Source organism: Panthera onca, chromosome B3, assembly GCF_046562875.1.
Source record: "Panthera onca isolate mPanOnc1 chromosome B3, mPanOnc1 haplotype 2, whole genome shotgun sequence".
Classification (NCBI taxonomy): Eukaryota; Metazoa; Chordata; class Mammalia; order Carnivora; family Felidae; genus Panthera; species Panthera onca.
In genome coordinates, this window is record NC_138344.1 from 74345841 (window position 1) to 74370194 (window position 24354).

At 45.5% G+C, this 24354-nt stretch overlaps 4 protein-coding genes and 1 long non-coding RNA gene across 12 annotated transcripts; 2 read left to right on the forward strand and 3 right to left on the reverse strand.

Annotated features, from left to right (window-relative positions):
* Window positions 1-17: 17 nt before the first annotated feature.
* Window positions 18-4256, forward strand: LOC144616673 (uncharacterized). The gene is made up of 2 exons (XR_013556209.2): window positions 18-760; window positions 3968-4256. It is a non-coding gene; the product is annotated as an uncharacterized LOC144616673 (long non-coding RNA).
* Window positions 4257-4511: 255 nt separating this feature from the next.
* Window positions 4512-7018, forward strand: TSSK4 (testis specific serine kinase 4). 4 transcript variants are annotated; one of them, XM_060619341.3, is made up of 4 exons: window positions 4512-4965; window positions 5315-5529; window positions 5945-6308; window positions 6661-7018. In XM_060619341.3, the coding sequence occupies exons 1-4, from the start codon at window positions 4741-4743 to the stop codon at window positions 6838-6840; spliced, it is 984 nt and encodes a 327-aa protein (XP_060475324.2). In that variant the 5' UTR covers window positions 4512-4740; the 3' UTR covers window positions 6841-7018. The 4 variants fall into 4 exon arrangements, with proteins under 4 accessions (XP_060475324.2, XP_060475322.2, XP_060475319.2 ...); XM_060619339.3 differs by having other exon boundaries at window positions 4513-4965; window positions 5915-6308; XM_060619336.3 differs by having other exon boundaries at window positions 4517-4965; window positions 5915-6308; window positions 6734-7018.
* Window positions 7019-7889: 871 nt separating this feature from the next.
* Window positions 7890-12425, reverse strand: CHMP4A (charged multivesicular body protein 4A). 4 transcript variants are annotated; one of them, XM_081795904.1, is made up of 7 exons: window positions 12188-12301; window positions 11849-11987; window positions 10092-10241; window positions 9826-10003; window positions 8980-9088; window positions 8674-8809; window positions 7890-8240 (listed from the first exon to the last, which is right to left on the reverse strand). In XM_081795904.1, exons 2-7 carry the CDS (start codon window positions 11958-11960, stop codon window positions 8182-8184), a joined length of 744 nt encoding a protein of 247 aa, XP_081652030.1. In that variant the 5' UTR covers window positions 11961-11987; window positions 12188-12301; the 3' UTR covers window positions 7890-8181. The 4 variants fall into 4 exon arrangements, with proteins under 4 accessions (XP_081652030.1, XP_060475328.1, XP_081652029.1 ...); XM_060619345.2 differs by lacking the exon at window positions 12188-12301 and adding an exon at window positions 11535-11622 and having other exon boundaries at window positions 11849-11960; XM_081795903.1 differs by lacking the exon at window positions 11849-11987 and having other exon boundaries at window positions 12188-12425.
* MDP1 (magnesium dependent phosphatase 1) lies at window positions 12406-14533 on the reverse strand. Of its 2 annotated transcripts, none has more exons than XM_060619350.2 (6): window positions 13753-14533; window positions 13579-13639; window positions 13399-13509; window positions 12951-13058; window positions 12765-12860; window positions 12406-12608 (listed from the first exon to the last, which is right to left on the reverse strand). In XM_060619350.2, exons 1-6 carry the CDS (start codon window positions 13787-13789, stop codon window positions 12437-12439), a joined length of 585 nt encoding a protein of 194 aa, XP_060475333.1. In that variant the 5' UTR covers window positions 13790-14533; the 3' UTR covers window positions 12406-12436. The 2 variants fall into 2 exon arrangements, with proteins under 2 accessions (XP_060475333.1, XP_060475332.1); XM_060619349.3 differs by having other exon boundaries at window positions 12775-12860; window positions 13753-14228.
* Window positions 14534-14636: 103 nt separating this feature from the next.
* NEDD8 (NEDD8 ubiquitin like modifier) lies at window positions 14637-24278 on the reverse strand. Its single transcript, XM_060619352.3, has 4 exons — window positions 24094-24278; window positions 15986-16033; window positions 15736-15818; window positions 14637-14991 (listed from the first exon to the last, which is right to left on the reverse strand). Exons 1-4 carry the CDS (start codon window positions 24109-24111, stop codon window positions 14895-14897), a joined length of 246 nt encoding a protein of 81 aa, XP_060475335.1. The 5' UTR covers window positions 24112-24278; the 3' UTR covers window positions 14637-14894.
* Between the last annotated feature and the right edge of the window lie 76 nt (window positions 24279-24354).

Here is a 24354-nt window from a genome sequence, read left to right on the forward strand (position 1 = left end):
AAGGCCCGGCTAGCCCGTCCCCCGAAGGTGGGCCCTCCCGGCGATCTGGAGAGCAGCCCGGGACACGTCAGTCTTACTACTTCCGCCTCACCCGCGGGGACCTCAGTCGGGCGGAAAGCTCCTTTTCTGGAGCCTAGTGGAGACCACGCCCCCGATGCTGCGGCCCGTGCGCTGTTCCGCCGACGGTCTTTCGGGCAGGGACTGAGGCTGAGGCCTGGCTGCGGGGACGCGGACGCCACTTTGGGGTAAGAGTCGCTGCCGGGCCGCTCGCCCGTCCCAGGGAAGACTTGGGGGCACCTGCCGGCAGAGGCCGGAGAGCCGTGCCCGCCGCACGCGCCCAGTAACTGTCCAGGAAACGGAGCCCGGTTGGTGGCTGGGCCTACACCTAGTGGACGCCCAGGAGCATTTGCCGGCTGAACCGGTGGGTCTCGCCACCGAATGCAGAGGGCGAGCTCAGAGAGGCGGTTGATGGCCCCCAACCCGGGCGGAGGTGAGACTTTGGGCGTCGCTGTGCTGGGACATCGAGGGCACAGTACGTGCAAGTGTCCTGGAACCTGCATCTCATTTCACTGCTCCTCTTCCAACCCGTCACGAGTGGCCTCCCCCCAAAAAATAAATAAATAAGTAAAAATGTCTTCCCGAGGCTGTGCTGGAGGCCTCCCCGGCCAAATAATGACAGTCCCATGTTCGAAGACAGGCAAGACTGAGGCAGGTCTGGTGCGGAGACACGCAAAGAGACAGGTGTCAGCCCTTTTACCGGGTGAGTTGGGCAGCCTGGCAGGGTTATTTAACCTGCAGGCAAAGAATCTTGTCATACGTTCGACTTTTTCGGTGTTCTTGTTATTTACGTGTGTGTGTGTGTACGCGCGCGCGCACGCGTTTGGGCTTCTCAATTTTATATTGCAGATTACTCTGGAAAAGTTTACCCTTGCCTGTCTTGGCCATTTTAAGGGTATCTGCCATTGGGAGAGTTTTGAAGCTCAGACCCAGGGGCAGTAACTTCCGTTTGGCCACTTGGGGGCAACATGTAAGGATGCAGATTTAAGTTTCCCTTTCCCTGGGTAAAGAAGTAGTGCCTCACCTCCCTGTAGGAGGAGGTGAGGTTCCAGGAAGTAGGGGATTGAGTTTTTTAGATAATCAGTGGATTTTGTAATTAGAAAAGTAATTTAGAGAAGCCAGAAACCTGGGACTCTCTCACTCCCCTGTCCCCAGGGGACATCCTCTTCAGATCAGTGCCACCAAGCCCCCCTGCTTATTTCCTGAATATTTTCCAATACTTGCCCTCCTTGCAGCTGCCTTGGTTCAGGTCCCACCCCCTCTCACCTAAATTACCATGATAGCCACCTTGCTAGTGTCCTGGTCACCTCCCAACTTGGATCCATTTTCCATACTGCTGCTATAAAGATTTTTTAAAAAATATGTGTCCTATTTCCAGCAACAGTGGTTCTGAAATCTTGGTGCTCATCAAATTGAACCAAAAGCTTATTTAAAACATAGAGACCTGGGTCCCACCAAATCAGGATCTTAGAGGAGGGGGTGACTGGTCATTATTTTTTAACAGGCTTTGATTTTGACTAAAATTTGACCATGAGTACATAGGATAAATTCTTAAAAGCTTGGCATATGAGACCTGTCAGACCTGGATCTTTACTTCTCCAGGTACATTACCCTTTTGGAACCCTGTCCTGTGTTCAAACTGGAATCTTCAATGTCGTGTTCTCTCAAGTCTACAAGCTTATGTAGCTCCTTTTGCCTAGACTTCCCAGTCTACCATTCCCTACTTACCTGCCTGGAGACTTCTGACAGTGCAAATGCTTCCCCTATAAAGCCTGCTTTTACATCTTCCAGTCTTTGATTATAGCACTTTACCTCACTGGACTGTTATTTTACTTCTTATGTGTCTCTCTTCCTTGTTAATTGCTAACTACTCACAGGAAGACTAAGTTATACATCTTGATATCCTTAGCAGTGCTTTCGTATAAAGTCGGCAGCTTAATAAATGTTTTTCAAATGAACTGGTTTACCCCCTGGACATGCCCCCTGCACAGTGATAACACAGCTGCCACCAGGCTGCCCATCCCAGGGCCAGCCAACTATCCAGAGGGTGGGGCTGTGTGGCCCTCCTTACCATGATGTGCCCTGGACAACTCATCTTGGTAGATCGAGGATGTAGATTAGGCTTCCAACAAACTTTGGAACCATCCTGCCAGCAGGATCAGCAGGCTGTCAGTAAATAGGAATTTACCAGTAGTCTATGGCATAATCTGTTGTTGGGAGTTGTTTTGCTTTGGAAGATAGAAATGTGATTCTTCCCTTGTTCTTTCCTGAGTGCCACTCCCCACCCCCACCCCACCCCACCCCCTCCCCACCCCCTCATCCCCCCCCCCCCCAGTCTTAAATCCAGGTTAACCCTTCAGTGACCACAATCTCTGTCATTCCCTGCAACCTGTATTTTTCTAGCTTGTCTTCCTTACCCATGCAGCTTAGATTTGGCATTCCATCATTTCAGCCACATTCTTGACTGTGTTCTTGATGCCTCTCTTCCATTATTGTTTCATTCCAGCTGCCAAGTGAAACCTTAATCTTGGGTTCATATTCAAGAACTGTCAGTATTCAAGCACCTATACCCAAGATGAATCTTAACACTGTGTTAAAATCGTGTGTTTATAAATTGTGTTTTTAACCTCAGTTGGACCCCCAGTGCTGCTCAGTGATCCTGTTCATTTTCCAGATCAGCTATCTTATTCTGCACAACCCATTCTTCTCAAACCTGACTTCATCTCCCTCTTCTTGCCAGTTGACCTCCCTGACAGCCTAGTGGGAGATGCAAGCAGAAAAAAAACACAGTTACAGGCACTGTGACAGAGAAAGTATTGGGGCTCTGGGAGCACCCAGGAGGGAGGAACATCCAGTTTGCTCTTGAGCAGTTGGTAAAGGTGTCCTTAAAACAGCTTATGAGCTAAGTCCTGAAGGGAGAGTAGGGGTTTGCCAGACAGAGAAAGCAATGAAGGAAAAGTAATTCTGTTTGTAGCATTGCATGCAGGTTAAAAGATAAAATTGGAGAAGTAAGCAGGGTCAGATATATAAATATATAAATACATATATATACATATAAATTTGGACTTGATCCTGAGGAGAATGGGGAGACACTGAATTGTTTCAAGTGGGCATAAAATCAGATTTACACCTTGGAGTTGAGGGTGAAGACTGGAGGGGAGCAGAAAGCTTGCCAGAGCGATCAGTTGAGAACTGAAAGAGGCTTCAGCTAAGGCAGTGACAGCTGCTCCGGGAGCCTGAAACATATTGTTAAAAATACTTAGGAGGTAGAAGAGACAGAATTTGGTGACAGATTGGATGTAGGGGCCGAGGTAGAGGGAAGGGTCCAGGTGACATTTGGGTGTGTGAACTGAAAACAACTAGTATAGAACTTACAGAAAGAGGAAATCTAGGGCAAGAACATACAGACTTCAGTTTTGGACATGGCACGTGGAAGATACAAACATGTCCATGTGAATCCAGCAAGCAGTTGGATGCTGGATCTGGAACTCCAGAGACATCTGAGATAGAGACAAGATTAGGAGCAGTCAGAATGGATGTAATCAGTAAGGTGTGGGGAATGGGGGAGATCCTAAAGGATGAGGACATAAGACCTATGGTAGAACCTTCACGGTATGATTAAGGGACAGACAGAAGATAAGGCTCCAGTGAAGTGTGAGGAGTGGCCAGAGGGATAGGAGGAATACTACAGAATTTAAGGTCATGGAAAGCAAGATAAGAATGCATTTCAAGGTTCAGAGGTGGAATCAGGTGGAATCTATTCCACCTTTCAATCCGAGTGATCCTTGTAATCTTGTAACCGTCTTTACTGGTATAAAGCTATGGAAGTGACACTTTGTGGTTTTGGAGCCTAGGTTTCAATTGATCATACAATTTCTGATTTTTTTTTTTTTTTTCTCTTGAAATTCAGTGCTACTGTGTGAAGGAACTCTGGCTAGTCTGCTGGATAGTGAGACCATATGCAGCAGAAACAAACGATCCCAGCAAAGATGAGACCACTTGGAAGAACCACCCAACTGAGCCCAGCTCAACTTGCAAAAAAAAAAAAAAAAAAAAAAAAAAAAAGGTGGTTGTTTTAAGCCAGAAAAACATTTTAAGGTTAAGATTCCTTAGAATATGTTTCTACAACACCTTATAATGCTCTGTAATATTCTCACACGTGTGTTTCTCATGCTGGATAATAAAACTCTAGGAGCATAGGGTCTCTATTGGTCTTATTATTTTATCCCAGTACTCAGCCTGATACATAGTGGGTGCTCAATAAACATGAATGGTTGAAGGGATTAGATCTATGGCGGGGGCAGGCAGGGTGGGGGGAGTCTCACCAAATTGCAGAAGTTGCCTCTAGGAATACGTTCCAAAGTGCACTTCATTCTCAAGTCTTATGGCCAGTGGTGGAAAGAAGGTGAATTGTGATGTATGTGGAACATGGGACCTTGAGGAGTTCCGTAACCAGGAGGAGAAAGAAGTAACAACAGCTAGTGGAGACAAAAAGAACTGCTTCTCCCTTCTTCCCCCTCCACGTTTCTAGTGAGAGTTGATCCCAGCATCCCAGACTTGTGTGACTATATAGGCAAGCTTTCAAAGACTAACTTTACTTTGGTACCCTAGCCCTCATGGCTTTCTGAGCAGATAATAGGCTTTTAAGTAGCAAAGCTCCCTGCTCTCAGAAAGCCCAACACCATGCGGAAGGGAGACACCCTGGAGGTAGCACCACCCACCTCAGCCTACCGCTCTGTCATGGAGGAGTATGGTTACGAGGTGGGCAAGGTCATTGGCAATGGCTCCTATGGGACGGTTTATGAGGCTTACTATACAAAGCAGAAGATCATGGTGGCTGTCAAGATCATCTCAAAGAAGAAGGCCTCTGAGGACTACCTTAACAAGTTCCTGCCCCGTGAGATACAGGTTGGAAAGGGGGCTAGAATAGGGTACTGGTACCAAGCTCATTAAGACTTCTGGCCATGGTCTGGAGGGGGTAGAGCCAGAACCCCACCCCCAACCCCAAATCGGGTGAATGTCTTACTATGCAGCAGGAAGATGATACAAATTCAACCTCTTTCCACCCACCCACTCACCTCCAGCGCCTCACAAAGTAAAAGTACAAAGCATAGGGTCTGCCCACAAACCACCAGCCCTCTGGGGTTTAATCCTGCTGCAGAGTTCTAAGTAAGTTAGCAGCAGGACAGTAGGAGGGCTGGGAGCACAGCCAGGGTTCTCCCTTCCCAGGTTTGATGGGTCCCTCTTCCGGGGCCAGGTAATGAAGGTCATGCGGCACAAGTACCTCATCAACTTCTATCAGGCCATCGAAACCACATCCCGAGTATACATCATTCTGGAGCTGGCTCAGGGTGGTGACGTCCTTGAATGGATCCAGCACTATGGGGCTTGCTCTGAGCCCCATGCTGGCAAGTGGTTCTCCCAGATGACCCTGGGCATCGCCTACCTGCACAGCAAGGGCATCGTGCACCGGTGAGGGCGCTGCCACCCAGGCTGGGGCCTTTGGGCTCTCAAGGGGGTTTTATGCATATTTTCCATTTTCTGCCCTCTTTTTCCCTCCCTTGGCCTTCCTCAGTTATCTAGGCCCATCCATCCCCTCTATTTTAATTGTCTGGTCAAGAACATTTATGTAGTACCCACCGTGAACACAGCACTCTGTGAACTACAATGATGAGCCCTCGCTGGTCCCCAGGTACCATCCTCTCTCACCTTTGGGCTCTGCTCATTAACTCCATGGTTCCTTCCTCTCAACCTTGTGTCCTCATAACGGCACCTGTCTCCCACTTTGCCTTTTCCATCTCTAGCCTCTGACCCCTGGCCCTTCAGCTCCTGGTCTAATACTAAGCCCTCTCCCCAGCCTGACCCCCAGCCTTTCTGCTGCTGGTAGGGACTTAAAGTTGGAGAACCTGTTGCTGGACAAGTGGGAGAACGTGAAGATATCGGACTTTGGCTTCGCCAAGATGGTGCCTTCTAACCAGACTGTGCATGGTAGCTCTTCTTACCGCCATATGAACTGCTTTACCCACCTCAGCCGGACCTACTGTGGCAGCTTTGCTTATGCCTGCCCGGAGATCTTGTTGGGCTTGCCCTACAACCCTTTCCTGTCTGACACCTGGAGCATGGGCGTCATCCTCTACACTCTAGTGGTGGCCCGGCTGCCCTTTGATGACACCAATCTCTTAAAGCTGCTGAAAGAGACTCAAAAGGAGGTCACTTTTCCACCTAACTACTCCATCTCCCAGGAGTGCAAGGTGCTGGCTCCCCCAGGAGGGCTGAGGCCTCAGGGATGACCCACAGGGAGGGAATACCTAATGTAGGCCTCCCCACCCCGGGGGAGGCTCTTCCCCACCATCACTGTCTCACACTGTAGCCCCTGCCCCAGAGTAGTTGGTGGGGAGGGAGCTTAGAGGGCCATTCCTGGGCTCCACACCTTAGATGTGAGTGATGAGCTGGTTTCAGCAGGATAAGGCAAGGATTTCCCCCCAAGGAACCCTTCCTTCCCTTCTGCTCCAGGGAGTTACATGCCAGGCTCATCAGGATCAAATCAGGGCCACACCCCCTTTTACCAGAGTGGTGTGATGGGCTATCCTGCTTCTCTCTCAGGTCCAACTGCTCATTGCCTGTGTGGCACAATGGGAGGCAAGCTCAGCCAAGACCTCTCTCTCCCCTGCCCTAGAACCTGGTCTTCCAGATGCTATGCCAAGCCACCAAGCGTGCCACCATCCTGGACATCATCAAGGATCCTTGGGTGCTCAAGTTCCAGCCTCAGCAACCCACCCATGAGATCAGGCTGCTTGAGGCCATGTGCCAACCCCCCAGCACCACTAATCGGCACCAGTCCTTGGAAATCAATACCTAAAAGTGGTTAAGGGAGGGAGTTGAGAGAGGAGCAAAGCAGGAGGGTCTGGGGCTAACGATCTTTTCTACGAAAAATAAATCTATACCTGATTTAGTTTCATCAGCTGGAGTCAAAGACACTCTTTCCTCAAGGGAACTAGCAGGGAACACTACTGAGTCCAAGAGGTGGATTTCTAACCAGTCTGTAACTGGTCATCTTGACACCTATTAAAGTCAACACTGTAATTCAGTATATAGCTCACATGTGGCTCAGGGGGAGAGGGTGCTCAGATGAACATCCCTTTCGGGAAGTTTCATTATTCTAAGTAAATGCTTATTATTACACATTTCTGTGCATTCTAAATGTTCAAGCAGTGGGGCAGAGGCCCTGGTTGCTGTTTGGCCATGGCTCTCCCTGTTTATAACCAAAGGGATGGCATTATTTGCTCTCTTAGAAATGGGTATCAGGATGTGTGAAATGCCTTGGTTTCTTCTCCTTCCTTCAAATGCCACCTTAACCACGACTGAAACGATCCGAGTGAATCATGCACACTATTGCTCTTAGAAACAGAAATGACAGTTCAAACCAAGCCTGTTAGCTATGGGTTCTGAATAATGGAAAGCTCCTTGCTCCTTTATCCCTGTATTCTCCCTCCCTGCCCTTGAAAATGGGCTTTGCAAAGTGAAAATGAGTAGTAAGTCATGGGGCTGTCTTGGCAGAGGCATGACTGGGGGAAAGCAATGAGAGAAGACTCAGAGACAGCTCCACATGGTCCCAAGATAAATAATAGGTGGCAGTTATATATAATAAGGTTAACCTTAACCTCAGCACCAGGCAACTCTAGGACAAACCAATGTGAAAGATGAAACAGTACATGCCTGGAACATAGTAGATCAAGATATTGTCAGTGCCCACTTTCTCTATGTTCCAATGCCCCTTCTTACTCCCACTATGATTCATCGCTTGAAACAAAGCTCCAAAGACCAGGGAAGAGTTTCAGGTGTAGATGAGGCAGTAGAAACACTAGGGTTCCATCTGCCTGATTTTATTGGGAACAAGGGCACTGTAACTGTTATCAAAGAGAAGGAAGCCAAGGGGCTCCTCTTGCACCAACATTCTCTTTCAGAGTTGAGCCAGGGAGGGGAGGGCAACAACCCTTTTTCAGGCAGGGTCACTATCACCCTCAGCAGGACCCCCCCAAAAGGCTACGTTCCTTTAGCTTAGCACTTGGCACTTAAGGAAAAGAGACCAATGAAGTCAGCACCAGGAAAACAAGCCCAGACACATCAGGACACCCACTCAGCCAACTGCTTTAGTGCTTCTTCATCTTCATCCGCTTTGGGAGCTTGGGGGACAAGGATACCCGGAGAAAGAAAGAAGTATTAGGGCTTTGGCAACGTCAATAATCCCCTGCTGTGACACTGAGAATCTGCTGAAACATCTCTCCCTCAGCAAAGAACGTAAAGGTGTGGTCCTTCTGCTTGCTGGGCTGCTGCAAATTCCCAGAGCAGCTCTGTACAAATTGGGAAGATGTGCTTCTTTCTCCCAGCACTTGCAGCCCCACACCAGGGTACACAGATTGCTGAGTGAGGCAGAGGCTGGACTTAGTCTTCATTCCCCCTCAGCCAGGTACCCTTATGCAGTCAACAACCTGTGCAACTGTAGCAGCAGCCCTCTCTGCCTGGCTCCTTTGAGGCAGGATGTAAGAAGAATATAATCTTTCCCCATATCTATCCCACCCTCTCAAGTCCTTGAGACAAGAGAATAACCCTGAGTACCTGGCTCTTCAGGTAGATGTGTGGAAGGTACACTGGGCAGTTTGATGGGGGGTTCTTCCTCCTTGTCGCCTACATGTAACAACTCCCGGGCCAATTCCTCCTGCTCCAGCTTCTCTAGCTCCTCCAACAGTTCATCCTGGACATGGGACAAGAAGACTCTTAAAAATGAAGAAAGGAAATGTCTACTTCCGAAAACATACCATTTTTGAATCCCCCCTCCCAAATTTGCCCCACAATTCTCTTGGGCATTCCTTCCGGCTAGTCTCATGCTTTCTCCAATATTCCCTGACCCCTTGCTCCAATCACCTCATCCACGTCAAAGCCCACAGGCCGAGAAATGGCATCTGAGATCTGCTGGGCCACCTCCTGTTGTTCTGTAATGTCGGCCATCAGTTCATCCACCTTGTCAATGTCCCTGAGAACAAGATATATAGCTATGAAATCAGGCAACAACGCTCCTGACTTTCCCATCTTGCATGGATGAACACCCTCCTGTCTGTGGCCTCAGACTGATAAATCCATGGCTATCAGAAGAGATCCCTGGGAAATTCTGTGGAAGCAAGTCTGGGCTGAGAATTGGCAAGAAGCCACTTTGGGGAGAATAGGCTGTACTCCTCTTCCTGAAGGATCTTTAAAAATTAGGAAAATCCCTCCTTCTCTCTCTGCCCTTCTCCAACTCACACTCTTTCTTTCTCTCAAAAATAAATAAACATTTAAAAAAATTAAAAAAAAAAAAAAAAGGAGCACCCGGATGGCTCAGTCAGTTGAGTGTCTGACTTCAGCTCAGGTCATGATCTTACTGCTTTTGAGTTTGAGCCCTGCGTCGGGCTCTGTGCTGACAGCTCGGAGCCTGGAGCCTGCTTCCGATTCTGTGTCTCCTTCTCTCTCTGCCCCTCTCCCACTCACACTGTTTCTTTCTCTCAAAAATAAATAAACATTAAAAAAAATTGTTTTTAATTAGGAAAATCCTCTTTCCTCCCTAGAATGCTTCAGCCAGCAAAGAGATCTTCCAAGAAGCAAGGAGACTGACAGAGGTCTAGCTGTCACAGACATCTATAAATTTACATTCTGAGAGGTTTTAAGAGTCAAGAGAAAATACCAAGCTACTTTCCCCAGTGCCTGGGCCCCCTGCTTCCCTCCCCCCGTACCCACATGTCCTGGTAGGCCTTCTTCATGCCTTGGGCAGCAAGCTCCATGGTCCGAAGCACTTCTGCATTGGTGGTGGCATTCTCAATGGCCTCACGCTGAAACTCCAGGGTAGATAATGTCCCATCGGTTTGTGCCAACTGCTGTTCGAATCTTTTCTTCCTCCGCAAAGCCTGTAGGGCAGCTGACCCAGCCCACACCCTGAGCATCAGAGCCAGAAGCCCTTATGCTTCCCACCTGGGCCCGCCCAGTTGGCACCTCTCCCCCATTACCTCTCTTATTCTTGGTCCCATGCTTCTTGGCCATTTGTAGCTCCTGTTGAATCTTCTGCTCCAGAAACTCTTGTTTCTTGATCAATATCTTCTCTGTCTCCTTCAGTTTCTGTATTGCCTCTTCAGGGGTTGGCCCCTTCTCCTTCTTCCCTGGAGTGCAATCAAGCAGGCCCATATTGTGTGGAGGAAATATATTAGCCACCAATCACTGAGCGCAGAGTGTGTGCTAGGCACCTGTCTTACTCTTAATCCCAAAATGACTCTCTATAACGAATATACTATCTTCACTTTACAAATGTGAAAAACAGGCATATATGTGTTAAATAATCATTTGTTTAAAATCACAGCCAGAGAGAATTGAGCAGGAATTGAAATGTGGCAGTATGACTTCCAAATCCAGTATTCTTTGCTATTTCAAATTGCCTTTCGGGGCGCCTGGGTGGCTCAGTCGGTTAAGCGGCCGACTTCGGCTCAGGTCATGATCTCGCGGTCCGTGAGTTCAAGTCCCGCGTCAGGCTCTGTGCTGACAGCTCAGAGCCTGGAGCCTGTTTCAGATTCTGTGTCTCCCTCTCTCTGACCCTCCCCCATTCATGCTCTGTCTCTCTCTGTCTCAAAAATAAATAAACGTTAAAAAAAAAAATTAAAAAAAAACAACAACAAATTGCCTTTCAAGTCATTCCCAGGCTTCCCCCTCAGCCCCCGCCCACTAGAAGTTTTAGGTTCACAGCAAATCTGAGAGGAAGATACAAAGTTCCCATATACCCCCTGCTGACACATATGCATGGCCCTCCTATGAGCACATCCCCACTGGAGTTTGGTCACTTTTTATAATCGCTGTTCCACTTGCTGTCCTAGGAGATGCCCAAGGTCCTAACTTCACACCCTCAAACTGAATGAAGTACAGGGGGTAGAGGAAAAAAAAAAAAAATCTGATCTCCATTTTCCCCTTCATCTTCTGCACTTCTGACAGTAATTAAAATTAATAAGGCAGGCCCTTGCCTGCTTAAAATCCTTTCACACTCTCCATTGCCTGCAAGATAAAATCTAAAACTTTAATGAGAAATACAAGGCCCTTCTTGACCTGGCCCTTGTTCACCTCTCCATCCACACTTCTACTTTCCTCTTCTTCAGCTGGCGTGGGCATGTGCGCGCGCGCGCGCGCACACCCACGCACACGCACACACACACCCACCAGCCAGAACTCCTCTTTCCCCTAAGTATTACTACCATACTCGTTCCTGCCTGTTTTGCACACAGTTACCTCCCCCCTGGAGTACCTCAATTCTCCACCTGGCATACCTTAGCCCTCTGGATCACAACCCCTCACGCCTCATGTTTTTAGGAACATCTCCATTATGGAGTTCCCACACTACACTATTACCAGTTTTTGCTGGTCTCCCCCCACCAGATGGGAGTTTTAAGTAGACAATCTTTTTTCATCACCTCGGATTCCCCCCTTGGCCAGCATAAAGGAAGCACCAGTGTTTTGGAAAGGACTAGATGATGACAGTCGGAAACTCAACTCCCCAGCCTAAACAGTGGGGACCCTCCATTCACGTTCCGGCCCGACCCGGAGCTCTTCTCCCTGGGGCGGGGGAAGGAAGACAGCCAGAGCCAGACAGCCTGACAAGGCGGGGCCTCCTGGCACGTGAGGAGGCCTGGGCCCTGGACGGGGTTTTCGCGACAGCTGGGGGCCATGGCCTTCCCCACACCCCCTTGGCCAGCACCACCAGCCCACCGGGCTCACCCGGGCTCACCCCTCCCGAAGAGTCTGCCGAGACCACTCATCTCCACCACCCTTGCCTCTCCTGCCTCCTCTCCGCGGCTTTTTGCAACTTCCGCCTGGCTCCCGGGAGGGTGCGGTCTCATCTCTCAGAGACCGGCCTGGGCCAATCCCTCCTTGGGGCACCGCGGCGACATCATCAACAAGAGCCAACGAGGCCACTTCTGCCACGTGACCCGAGCCACCAGCCCCCAACCCATTCGCTCCTCTTAAAGCGGCCGCTCCGTTTTTGATTCTTTAAAAAGGCCGCCCCCCCCCCCCCCCCCAAAAGCACAGTATTTGTTTTCCTGAAAGGGAATGTACAGGGTCTTACATCCCACTTCTTGGGGCCAGTGGAAGAGTTCTCCCGGCCCTTGACAGAGTTCAGGAATTGGGGCGCGGATGGTGTGAGCACAAGGGGGCCACAGTCGGGTGTGCCACAAGTTTCTTTGGCAGAGCCGGATGAAGTCTAATTCCACTCGCTCTGGTCTTGGCACCTCCGAAAAGCCAATGCCGGCTACAAAGCTAGAAAAACAAAAACCAGCCAGAAGATTTCTGTCACACACAAACATACTTTAATAATTTACAAATACACCTGAAAATGCCTTCGTGATTTCCTTTCAGTTTTATGCTTCAAATGAGGCTCATCCACAGGACTGGACCTCAGGGCCCAGCTTGGGCCTTTGCAAATGTCTCCAGTCCCTGACTTAGGGTTTGAAGATTCATTCCATTCTGGACATGAATACAGGTAACTCCTAGAAAGAAAAGAAGCCACATTTCATCAAGCCTGTTGTTACTCTCACCTTTTTGGGGTGCACCCAAAAATTGCATGCAAGCTACCCATCCTGGACCTATCTATCTAACCGCTCCTAGGAACCCTTTCTCCTCATTCCCCAAAAGGCTAATCTCACCACTCTGTACCCAGTTTGCTGACGTCTAGGATATTCCGCTTCTCGTCATCAAAGAAGATCATTTGGGAGAAGACAACTCCAGTCTTCTGCTGCAACCTGTGCAAGGCAGGGCAGGGGGTGACCACACTGGCTTCTTAGCTCCTGCAGCCTCTCTGGCCTCCCAGCTTCTACCTTATCTCTGCATACCTCTCAAAGTGGGTGACCTTGCTGCCTGGGTAGATTTCCCGATGAACAAAGTATCTGTCAAGGTCAAAGAGCTCCAGTAGCTGGTTGGCCCCTTCAATCTCCCCTGTTCTGCAAAAAGGTGTAATAATAGATGGGATCAGCAGGGCCAGGGGCTGCAAGCCAAGTTATGTTTAACCAAGGGGAAATCAACTTGCTGTTTTTCCAGGATAAGTAGGCACCCTCGGTCCTTATTCGATTCCCTAGGCTTCCCGTCTGACACAGGCGGCGCTAAGCCAGTCAAGGTTTAATAAATAAAAGGCACAGGAAAGGGTACAATTAGAAAAATATGCAAATACGTGCAAATCCGCACCGCCAAAGTTTTTGTAGCCAAGGGGTTACACGAGACGCCTCCTCATGCATGCGTCTCTCAGCATGAGACCGACAGCTTTTTTTCAGTCGCTCTCCTTACCGTGAAGCGGCCGCGACGGGTACCTCAAGGCCCTGCAACCTTTCCAGGACGTCACGCACTTCTGGATACAGTCGGACGGTCTGGCCCCGCCTATCCCGAACGGCCCCGTCGCTGGAGGGCGAGAGCGCGCTCAGCGGAGGCCGGCCCCGCCCGGACCCGGCCTCCCCGGCGCCGCCTCACCTGCTCTTGTGGAACGGGGGGTCTACGTGCGTATCCACCCAGAACGGCCAGAGCGTGTAATCTGCGGGAGGACGGAGGGAGGGCTCAGGCTCGGAGCGCGCAGGGCCCCGAGAACTGCAGCGGGGCTTTGGAAAAGGAGAGCACGCCGCAAATCTCCCCGGGCCGGTTCCTCACCCAGATCGAAAACCGCCAGCTTTGGGAGCCGCGTCATGACCGGCGCTGGCAGGCTGCGCGATGCGAGGCGAGGCCCTGCGGCTGCAAACCGCCCCTCCTGCCTTAGAGAAACAGCGACTAGAGCGTCGCCGCGCGGAGCTGCGGCCGTGGGTCTGGAGGCCGCGCAAGAGCGCCTCCTGACGGCGGAGCGGGGGAAGGACTGTAGCTAAGTGCCCACGCCACCACCCACGGGACAGCAGTGGTCCATCTCTCCGAGACACCTTCTTCCCTTTCTTCTCCACCCAGCGTGGCGGGAATCGGCTAGAAACGCCAGGGAAGGGAGCCCTTTCATCCGACACCTCTCTCATTTTATCTTACCAGCTGAGACCTAAGTTATTCGTAGCTTTGTCACTCACTCTTCACTCAACCTTTCTCCGAATCCGCCTCTCCAGAACCCAGAGCCCTCCCCCGCATTCCAGCCATAAACATCGTAGTGTCTGTGAAGCCCCTGAGGCCTTTCTTGAACCGGGCCCAAATGTCCAGTAGGGCTACAATGGGAGAGAATTCACTCTCCTGGTTTCTACTACCTATATCAGTAGTACACTGGTAAATGTGTAACAACCAGTTTGGGGGGAGGGGCTGATTTGTATTGTTTGTCTTCTGTAAATATTCCTATCATGGCCAATTTCAAGCTACAAGCACGAAATCAATTATGGGGTTGGGAAGAGATGACAATAATTAGATCTCCTGAGCTGATAAGAACTGGCTCCACACCACTTAGAGCTGACTTTCCTACAGTCTGATAATCACCCTAAGGGCACATTCCCTTCCGTTGTCCTTCAGAAATGTAAAAGAGTATATACTGTGATGTGCACTTTTGTGCAATACAAGAAAGATTCCAGGAGGTCAGGAAATATTTTATTGGCAACTAGGGACATAGCCATAAGAGAGGGAAGCACACAGGACTGCAAACTAAAACCCAATGGCCACCAAGGGCCCTTTGGGTCAGGAACACCGCATCCTGGGGTCCTCACGGTCTTCCGCCAAACAAGACTGGGCATCCAGGAGAGGGGGCAGTGGCTCTGGTGTCCCACAGAGTGAGAGGACATATGATGCCTCATTAGGAGCGACAGGGTAAGGAGGTAAAATGGAGGGAGGGTCCATCACTGCCTAAGGCCACCTCCTCCTCTCAGAGCCAACACCAGGTGGAGGACTGAACCACCTAGGATCTTGTAATCAGCTGCTGTCTTCTCATCATTCCTGCAGGAAAAGGGGGCAAAAAAAAAGGGTGGAGGGATTAGAAATACCATCTAGAACAAGATTCTTATGCTTAGTTTTTTGAGTCTTTCTGGGGGGTCTATGAATGCAGAAAGAATTTACATCTTTATTTTTACTAACCCCTTAAATGAAATTTGATAAATTTTTTTTAATGTTTATTTTTGAGACAATGCGGGAAATAGAGTGCAAGCAGTGGAGGGGCAGACAGAGGGAGACACAGAATCTGAAGCAGGCTCCAAGCTCTGAGCTGTCAGCACAGAGCCTGATGCAGGGCTCGAACTCACGAACCGTGAGATCATGACCTGAGCTGAAGTTGGAAGCTTAACTGACTGAGCCACTCCGGCACCCCTATATTTCTTTTAATTTTGAACATAGACAAAAAACCCACAGTGGTATTAGCAACATGGGTGACCTGTGGACAGAAATTTCATAACATAACTGTTTGCAAGTATTTTGAAAATATATCAAAATTATGGTAATTATTCCTACCATTAGATCTTAATGTATTAATAAACCACATATGTTATTTTTTCACAACTTTGTTTTTAGTATCTTGAGAACCGTATCTCATTATCATTAGTTTCCTTTGTAAATCTATGTATTTTATTTTATGTGTGCAAAAATCTTATCCGAGAAGGAATTCATAGGATTCACCAAATCACCAAAGGATCTCAGGCTCCTCCATCAGTATTTGCTCCCTCAACCTCACAACTATGTCCAACTTACATCTGTTTTCCACTGTAGATGAGCCGCTGCTGCTGTGGGGGAATTCCCTCTTTCTCCTCCACACGCTCCTTGATTCGCTCCACCTTTAGGGGTACAAGTAGTCAGGGGCTGCTAAGGGGTAGAACCATGGAAGTGGAAAGAACAAGAGCTATGCAGATAGCATGAGAGGGAAAGGACTAAGTTCATCAGCACATCCAAACAAATGTGCATGTAGGGAGACAGGCATGAAAAAGTATTGGCCATACATTACCTTGTCTGTGGGTTCAATGTCAATCTCAATCTCCTTTCCGGTCAGCGTCTGCAACAGGCAAGGGTTTCATGAGTCCTACAGCCTAATATACAACTGGTTTTCTAGGTAAAACACCCTGTCTTAATCTCTGGGGAATCTACATCTTCTGAAAGAAGCACATTGTCAGCAAAGCTGCTTTGAAGAATCAGAAGGCTTTGACCATATCTGTATTTATCAAACACTTTTAGGCAGTAGACAGCTTTGAGAGGGCATTTGACCATTTGACCCTGTTAATCCCACACGTCATTTTACCCAACTTCCCACGCCCACCCCATTAGAATCCATGAGAATACTGGCATTCCCTTGGATGAGACAGCAATAAGAGATGTCCTGAGGAAAGCATGCCTTTGTTCCCTGTATCAAAGTTAGAAATTAACATTCAGATAATTCAAAGAATTCTCAAGGACCCCAGAGACCACTTATGACCAGTTTTTTCAATTAACACTAAAATTCAACATTCTATTCTGTAACTTCTCCAGACTTCTACCTAAATACTAAATTTCAGCTGTAGCTTCTTGACCTCTTCCACAGGCTAAGGGCTGCTGATAATACACATAATAATTACACTGATCATACACTTACAAATGTGCTTCATCCCATAGAGAATGAGAATGAGAGAGAGAGAGAGAGAGAAGTGGAGCTCACCCGAAGGGGGACTCAAACTCATGAACTGTGAGATCATAGAGCCGAAGTCAAATCCTTAACCAACTGAGCCGCCCAGGTGCCCTGTCATAGCCAACGTTAAAAAAAAAATTTTTTTTTTTAACGTTTATTCATTTTTGAGAGACAGAGAGACATACAGCATGAGCGGGGAAGGGGCAGAGAGAGGGAGACACAGAATCGGAGGTAGACTCCAGGCTCTGAGCCACCAGCACAGAGCCCGACATGGGGCTCGAACTCACAGACTGCAAGATCATGACCTGAGCCGAAGTTGATCGCTCAACTGACTGAGCCACCCAGGCGCCCCAATCATAGCCAACGTTTAACACTTTCCAACAGTCAGAAACTACACTGAGTGCACCAACACATTTAATCATTGCAACTAAGTTAGGAGATACATGTAGTATTGCTATCACCATTTTATAGATGAGGAAAATGGGGTTTGGATAGGTTAAAAAGCATATCCATGAAGTCAAAAGGAGAGTGTGGACCCAAACACAGACTCTCTGGCCCCAGAGCCTGAGGTTTTGTTTGTTTCTTTTCCAGCTCTGTACTCAGTACCGCCTAAGTGTCTCTGGTCTGATATTAAAACCCAATGTATAGGATTGTAATAGGTTCACAAAACAACAAATGGTCTCTACTTATGGTATTCACATAGACCAGAATGATGACAGTACTTAGGACCTAATTTCTCAACTATGAGAATCAGTTCAGTACTAAGAATATTTAAAAAAATATAAGAGTAATTCTTTTAGAGTTACCTCTTTGGGTGCAAAAGAATAAATCACAACAGTGATTCCCAAGTTTCTACCCCAATCCAAGCTGGCCTGTGAAAATTTATGGTAAAATGGAAAAATAATGACAATAGTGAGATTTTCATAAAACTAAATATATTCAGCTGTTAAACTATCCTTTCATGAAGGGGTGCCTGGCTGGCTTAGCTGGTGGAGCATGTGACTCTTTTTTTTTTTCTTTCTCTTTTTTTTTTTTCCATCAACGTTTTTTATTTATTTTTGGGACAGAGAGAGACAGAGCATGAACGGGGGAGGGGCAGAGAGAGAGGGAGACACAGAATCCGAAACAGGCTCCAGGCTCCGAGCCATCAGCCCGGAGCCTGACGCGGGGCTCGAACTCACGGACCGCGAGATCGTGACCTGGCTGAAGTCGGACGCTTAACCGACTGCGCCACCCAGGCGCCCCGGAGCATGTGACTCTTAATCTCGGAATTTTGAGTTTGAGCCCCATGTTGAGTGTAGAGGCTACTTAAGAGATTTTTTTAATTTTTTAAAAATTGTTTTTATTTATTTTTGAAGCAGAGAGACAGAGAATGAGTGGGGGAGGAGCAGAGAGAGAGGGAGACACAGAATCCGAAGCAGGCTCCAGGCTGTCAGCATAGAGCCCGACATGGGGCTCAAACTCACGAACCATGAGATCATGACCTGAGCCAAAGTCGGACACTCAACCGACTGAGCCACCCAGGCGTCCCAAGAAATTTTTTTAAAATGTTCTTTTATGAAATGACAGAAACAACATATGGTGCTTTTTTAAAGCCCTTTCCTGACAAAATGAAAAGTTAGCAATTCTGTGTCATCCATAAATTATTTCACTTTACTGATCTTAATACTTTAAATGCAAAGATTCTTCAAGCAGATAATCTATTTCTAGGTTAACTAACTTGGAGGAAAAACTTGAAACCTGAGCGATGTATTCAAAGAGAAACATGTGTTTACTCAACAGAACAGGTTTACTGTAAAACACTAGGAAAAGCTTAATGCCTGTTAATAAGAAAACTATTAAAACTAGGGTACATCCATAGACTGATACACTTACCATGCAACAATTTATACACTAATGTGGAAAGATCTAAAGAATGTTTAATTATATATCATTTTCCATATATAGCGATACACATATGTATATGTATAGAAAAAATGATTAAAAGCATACATATCTCCTATAGTAGTGATTGAGAAGGAGAATAGGACTAAGGGAAGGGTTTATTAAGGGGAACTCTCCCTTTATCTGCACTATTAAAGTTTCTAATAAAAATATACCCCTTCATCACATGAATAATAATAAAACAAATATTCATTCTGATTTAATAAAAAATTTTAAAGAGTAAAAAAGACCCTTAGAGAAGGCCTAGAACTGCTCCCCCAAGGGTAAGGTGCTTGGATCTAATGACAGTAAAAAAAAATTACTGGCTTGTAAAATTTAAAACTCTAAGACTGGCCCTTTGTTTCTGACTGTAGAAGCCCATGAATGTATCCAGAGAACAATCTGGTTAAGCGGTGTCCCAGCAGCATCACTTCTGGGAAGATAATCATGACTACGCTAAAAAATATACCTATGATAATGGTCATTACAGTCTTTTGACACTCAAAAATTACAAGCAATCTAAGTATTAAATAGTGGGTTAAATAAATTATGACACAAACATAGAAGAAAAATTACGTAGCCCTCAAATAATCTGTGGAATAATGGTATAATTCCAGTTTTGTTAAAAAAAAAAAAAAAAAAAACAACACCACAAAACACATACGTGTATTTATACTCTTTCAAACAAGTGTAGAAGGGTATATACGTGAATGTTTTTGAGTTATGACATTATGGATGCTTTTAATTACATTATTTATGCTTTTCTGTATTTTTCATTTTTTATACCATGAATACATTGTAATGAGAAAAACATTATTTTTAAAATAATGTTCTTGATGGGAGTGTAAGGAAATGATTCTGTAAAGCAGCACTGTCCAAAAGATATAAATGTAATGCAAACCACATATACAATTTAAAATATACTAGCAGCCACATATTTTAAAAGTGAAATTAATTTTAACACTCTTAAACCCAATATATTCAAAATATTATTACTTCAATGTATAATCAATATAAAAATTAGTATTTTACATTCCTTTGTTCTAACCAAATGTTCAAAATCTTGTGTGCATTTCATACTTATAGCACATCTCGATTCAGATGGTAGATTTATTTCCATTTGAAGTACTGTATTTATACTATATTTAAATTTCATAACTTACAGTTGAAAAAGTAGACTTACATACCTAAACTGTTCCAAGCAGACTTAAAAGTTTTCCCGATAACTGAATAAAGTCTCAGGCTTTATATTTAAATTAAGTAAAATTAAACACAAATAGATAGTTCATAAACTTAATTCCTCAGTCTTATTAGCCACATGTCAAGTGTTCAATAGCTCACATGGCTAGTAAGTACTGTTGGAGCGTTCCAGCTAATATATCAAGCAAAAATAAAATTAGATATACCCATTTTGTAACCTCCAATGAAATAATAGATCTAGGCAATAATAGGTCTATAACATCATAGAAAGCAAAAAAGGTGACAGAATTACATACCATACACCATCTATGACTTATTCTCACAAGTACACATACAAAAGACTAATCAAGCCTCTAGATCTTATATACCAATCGACATGAAATACGGGGAAACATGGGAATATAATCAGCAAAATCCAAACTGTGGGAGACTCCACTGGAAAAACCACCTAGTTTATTCAACATGAAAAGGGGGAAAAGGGGGGAATTACAGGTTTTTTAAAGAGGCTTAAAATCCGTATCAACCAACTGCAATGTATGGCTCTTAGTTGGACTCACATTGAAACAAACTGTGTAAAAAGAGAATGGGAAAAATTTGATGACAGTGATAAATCACTGTTAATTTTTTAGATGTGATAATTACAGTTCCATTAGGAAAAAAAGAATCCTTTTTTACAGATATATACTGAAACACATACAAATAACATATGCTATCTGGGATTTGTTTCTTAAAACATAAGGTAACGAGAGTTGGTGAATATAAGTAAGATTGGCCATGAGGTGACAGCACTTGAAGCTGGATATGGGGTGCATTATATCCTTCTCTCTCCTGTTGTGTATGTTTGAAACAGTTCATAATTAAAATTCAAAGTCCTGTAAAATAAGCGTCAACCTTTCAAATTGGAAATATCAATCCCATTTTTTCATTTTTATAACACAATGTATCAATTGGCAGTGTAGGTGATGGACCCCATTGTTTTATTCTTTATTGGTTGTCATGAATGAAGTGGCTTGAAATGGAGAAAAGTGCTTGTAAACACTGAAATGCTATTCAAATAAAAAATATGTTTGGGTTTAAAAAAAATCAGAGTAACTGAGCAATTTTAAAAGATATTCTTGATATTTCATATTGTGTTTCTTCCTCCAAATCTGGTCATTGTCACCTGGGAATACATTCAATGATGTTTGACAAGTCAATGATGAACCTAAACTCAACATACTGCTTGCTTTAGGCACTTGAGGGGATATAAAAAGAAATTAAGGGATCCAGCCTTTGCCAACAATCTTTTTCAAGTCAAGATTTACTACCAAGAAACGACAAGACATATAATTAATAGAACTAATATAAAAGGAAATGTCATATTGAATACTACTATCCAAACACAAGGTATGACGACAAAGTGCTATGGTGGGTGAAAATCAACATCAATTTAAACCTGAATGAAATTAACATTTCACACCCATTATAATAGCTAAAATAAAAATGACTGATAGGACTAAAAGGTAGCTAGGGTACAGAACAGCTGGACTGCTTATTCACTGCAACTGGGAATGTAAAATGGTACAACCCCTTGGAAAACTGGCAGCTTCTTTTAAACTTGCATACATTTACTACATGATCCCAGTAATTTTGTTGCTAGATTTATACCCAAAGGAAATGAAAACATAGGTCTACAAAACGACTTGTATAACAATGTTCATGGAAGCCTTATTTATAATAGCCAGAAACTGAAACAATCCAAAAGTCCATCAACAGGAGAATGGATAAACAAACTGATATAGTCATTCAATTAAATATTACACAGTAATAAGAAGGAACTACACAGATATAACAGACACAATGCTAAGTGAAAGAAGCCAGACACAAAATTATATATTCTTTAACTCCCTTTATATGAAATTCTAAAACAAGCAAAACTAACCTATGGAAATTTCATAGGGAAGGGGTGAAAATGTTCTAGATCTTGTTACATGGATGTATAACTGTTGTTAAAAACTCATTCAACTGAACCCTTAAGAACTGTTGGTTTAAAGTTAAAAATACAAATGTGTTTAAAAAAACAAACCATGAATGAGAAAACTGGGGCTTAGATAGTAAAGAAGACACTAATGCAGAATCTGGGGTTAGGGAGTACTATAATGAGAAAGAACTATAAAGAAAACCTGTACACTATGATTTTTTTTGTACGCCACGTCATGGCTTAGACTCTAAACTTTAGAGGGGGTATGTGGTAGGAAAATCGGGTTAGAAGTATTACAGAGAAATAAAGACATAAATTAATGAGACCTCGGACCAGGATAAGGACGATGGGAATGGAAAGAAAATCAGGCAAAAAAGAGGTTATCGAAGGAAAAATGTGGTTCTATAAGCAAACAATGATTCTAAAGAATTACATTCCAGATACCTGCTAGATTGATGGGATTGATACATGAGATGAGTACTGGGAAGATGACCTAAAGCAGAAAATGATGTATTTAATTTTAGAAAGACAGAGACGAGGCATCAAGACAAGATTTAAATCAGGAGGCATTCATTGCAAAGGACTGCAAAAAGAGATATGGAAAAAGTCAGCTACGGGGAGAAGACAGTTGAATTCGCAAAGAAACCCTGATAAATAAAACCTACCATTTGTATACTAAGAGCTAATTGCTTTTGTATATACTTAATATATTAAAAAATGCAGCTAACAAAAAAGAGAAAGATGAAAGGCATAGGAACCTGTTTGTGGAGGCACAAAGAAAAGCATTTCAGGAAAGGAGACTAACAATTTTAGAGAAACACTAAACAAAAATGGATTCAAAGAGAAAATCTAGAACGCTGCTACTCCGGGTAGTCCCTGACAAGCAGCATCAGCATCACCCGGGAGTATGCTGGAAATACAGAATCTCAGGTCTCATCCCAAACCCACTGAATTAGAATCCGCATAACAAGATCCCCAGGTGATTCTCATGCACTTTTAAATTGAGAAGCCCAACCAGAACACAGTATTTTCTTAAACTGCAGGTCTCAACCCATTGGTGGGTTAGGAAATCAACTCAGAACAAAACTGGAAATATCAGAGCATATCACACATGGTAAGTTTTTTGTGTTTGTGAGGAACCTGAGGTAAACATTTTTAGAGCAGGTTGAGATTTTTTAAGAAGTTTACAAAACACTGTACAAAGTAACCTCTTCTTTGACTAAGAGGATGTGAGAATTCATATCCAAAAAGCATTTTAGTGTTTCTCAGACTTTGACAGTGACTCACAAGAATACATATGTACTAGTAATACATACATGTGCTTAATTAACATACATATAAAACGAAAACCAAAATTCGTGAAATACTCTTATCCAGCAGTATACCCTGATATTTCTATGTTAACGTTGTTTGCGACCCATTAAATGGATTTTATAATTAGTGACTCTTGTAGCCACTACTAAAGGTTTGAAAAACAAAGATTTTCAACAAGCTGGCCTCCATCCTCAGCCAAGAAGTGGTTTGGAAAGAATGAAGAGGTTAACAATGGCTGGTAAGCACGGTAAATTCACTAAAAAGCTGATGAAAGAACAGACTTACTCAGCAGCAAAAGGCCAAACTAACGTTGCACTGCGTCAGTTTTTAGTTTCTGCCTCTCTGTCTGAAGGTACGAAAGAAGCAATAGCAGATAGGACTAATGAGTGTTGTCAATTGGTATAAAAACCACGGGAGAGACAGGGATGAAGGAAAACATCACCAGTACCAAGAACTAGGGCAATGATAACTAACCTGCCTCAGTCACAGAAGTGAGGCTGGTCCAGGAGGCCCGGCTCAGAAAGGCGGGTGCTGAATGAACACACTCCCAGCTTTGGTTCCTGAAGGCCGGCTGTCACACTGGCGACAACCAGCAAAGGCTTACAGTCTAGCTCCTAGGAGGCTCTCGGTTCCCCAAGCTAACGTTTTTGTACTGTGCTTGGAGAAGCAGGTAAGCTGGGCAGTGCAAAATGGAGATCACAGCTTAGTCCAAGAATCCGAGAAGGGGAGCCAAGCTGCTGCTAGGCCTTCTCTATGACCGCGGGGGTTCGCATACAGCGATACCCCGGACAAAGGCGGCTTCCTTCTGAGTCACGGCACAGTCCTGGCTGAGAAACCAAGACAAGCAGAGACCCTGGGGTGATCTGGCGGGGCCAGTCCCCAGCTCTCAAACCCTTCTTGGGGCCCCCCACTTCCCATCACCCCTCGCGCGGAGCCCTGAGGCTGTCAGCACCCTCCAGGCTAGGGAAAGGCGTGGTTTTCCTTCCCCGCTTCTCCCGTAAGGCACAACGGCCAGCCCAGTACCACAGCGTCTTGGCAAGGCCGGAGGTGCTCCCACCTTCACTTTAATTAGCATCTTCTTCCCAGTTTGGAGCTGCACACAGATAACTTGCTGCTTCTACCGCTGCGGTCGCCGCTGCCGCTCCCCAGCAATCGCCTGTGGGAGTCACTTCTGTTTCCGGGTCACTGCCTGGCTCCACCCCTCTCACCCCGCCTCCTTCCTTTCATCGGGTTGCCGAAAGGCTCAAGAATGCTCCTGCGTTTGGTTTTGGTGGTGTCGTAAATAAAAAGAAGGCGGTGGTTTCGTTACGGCAGAGAT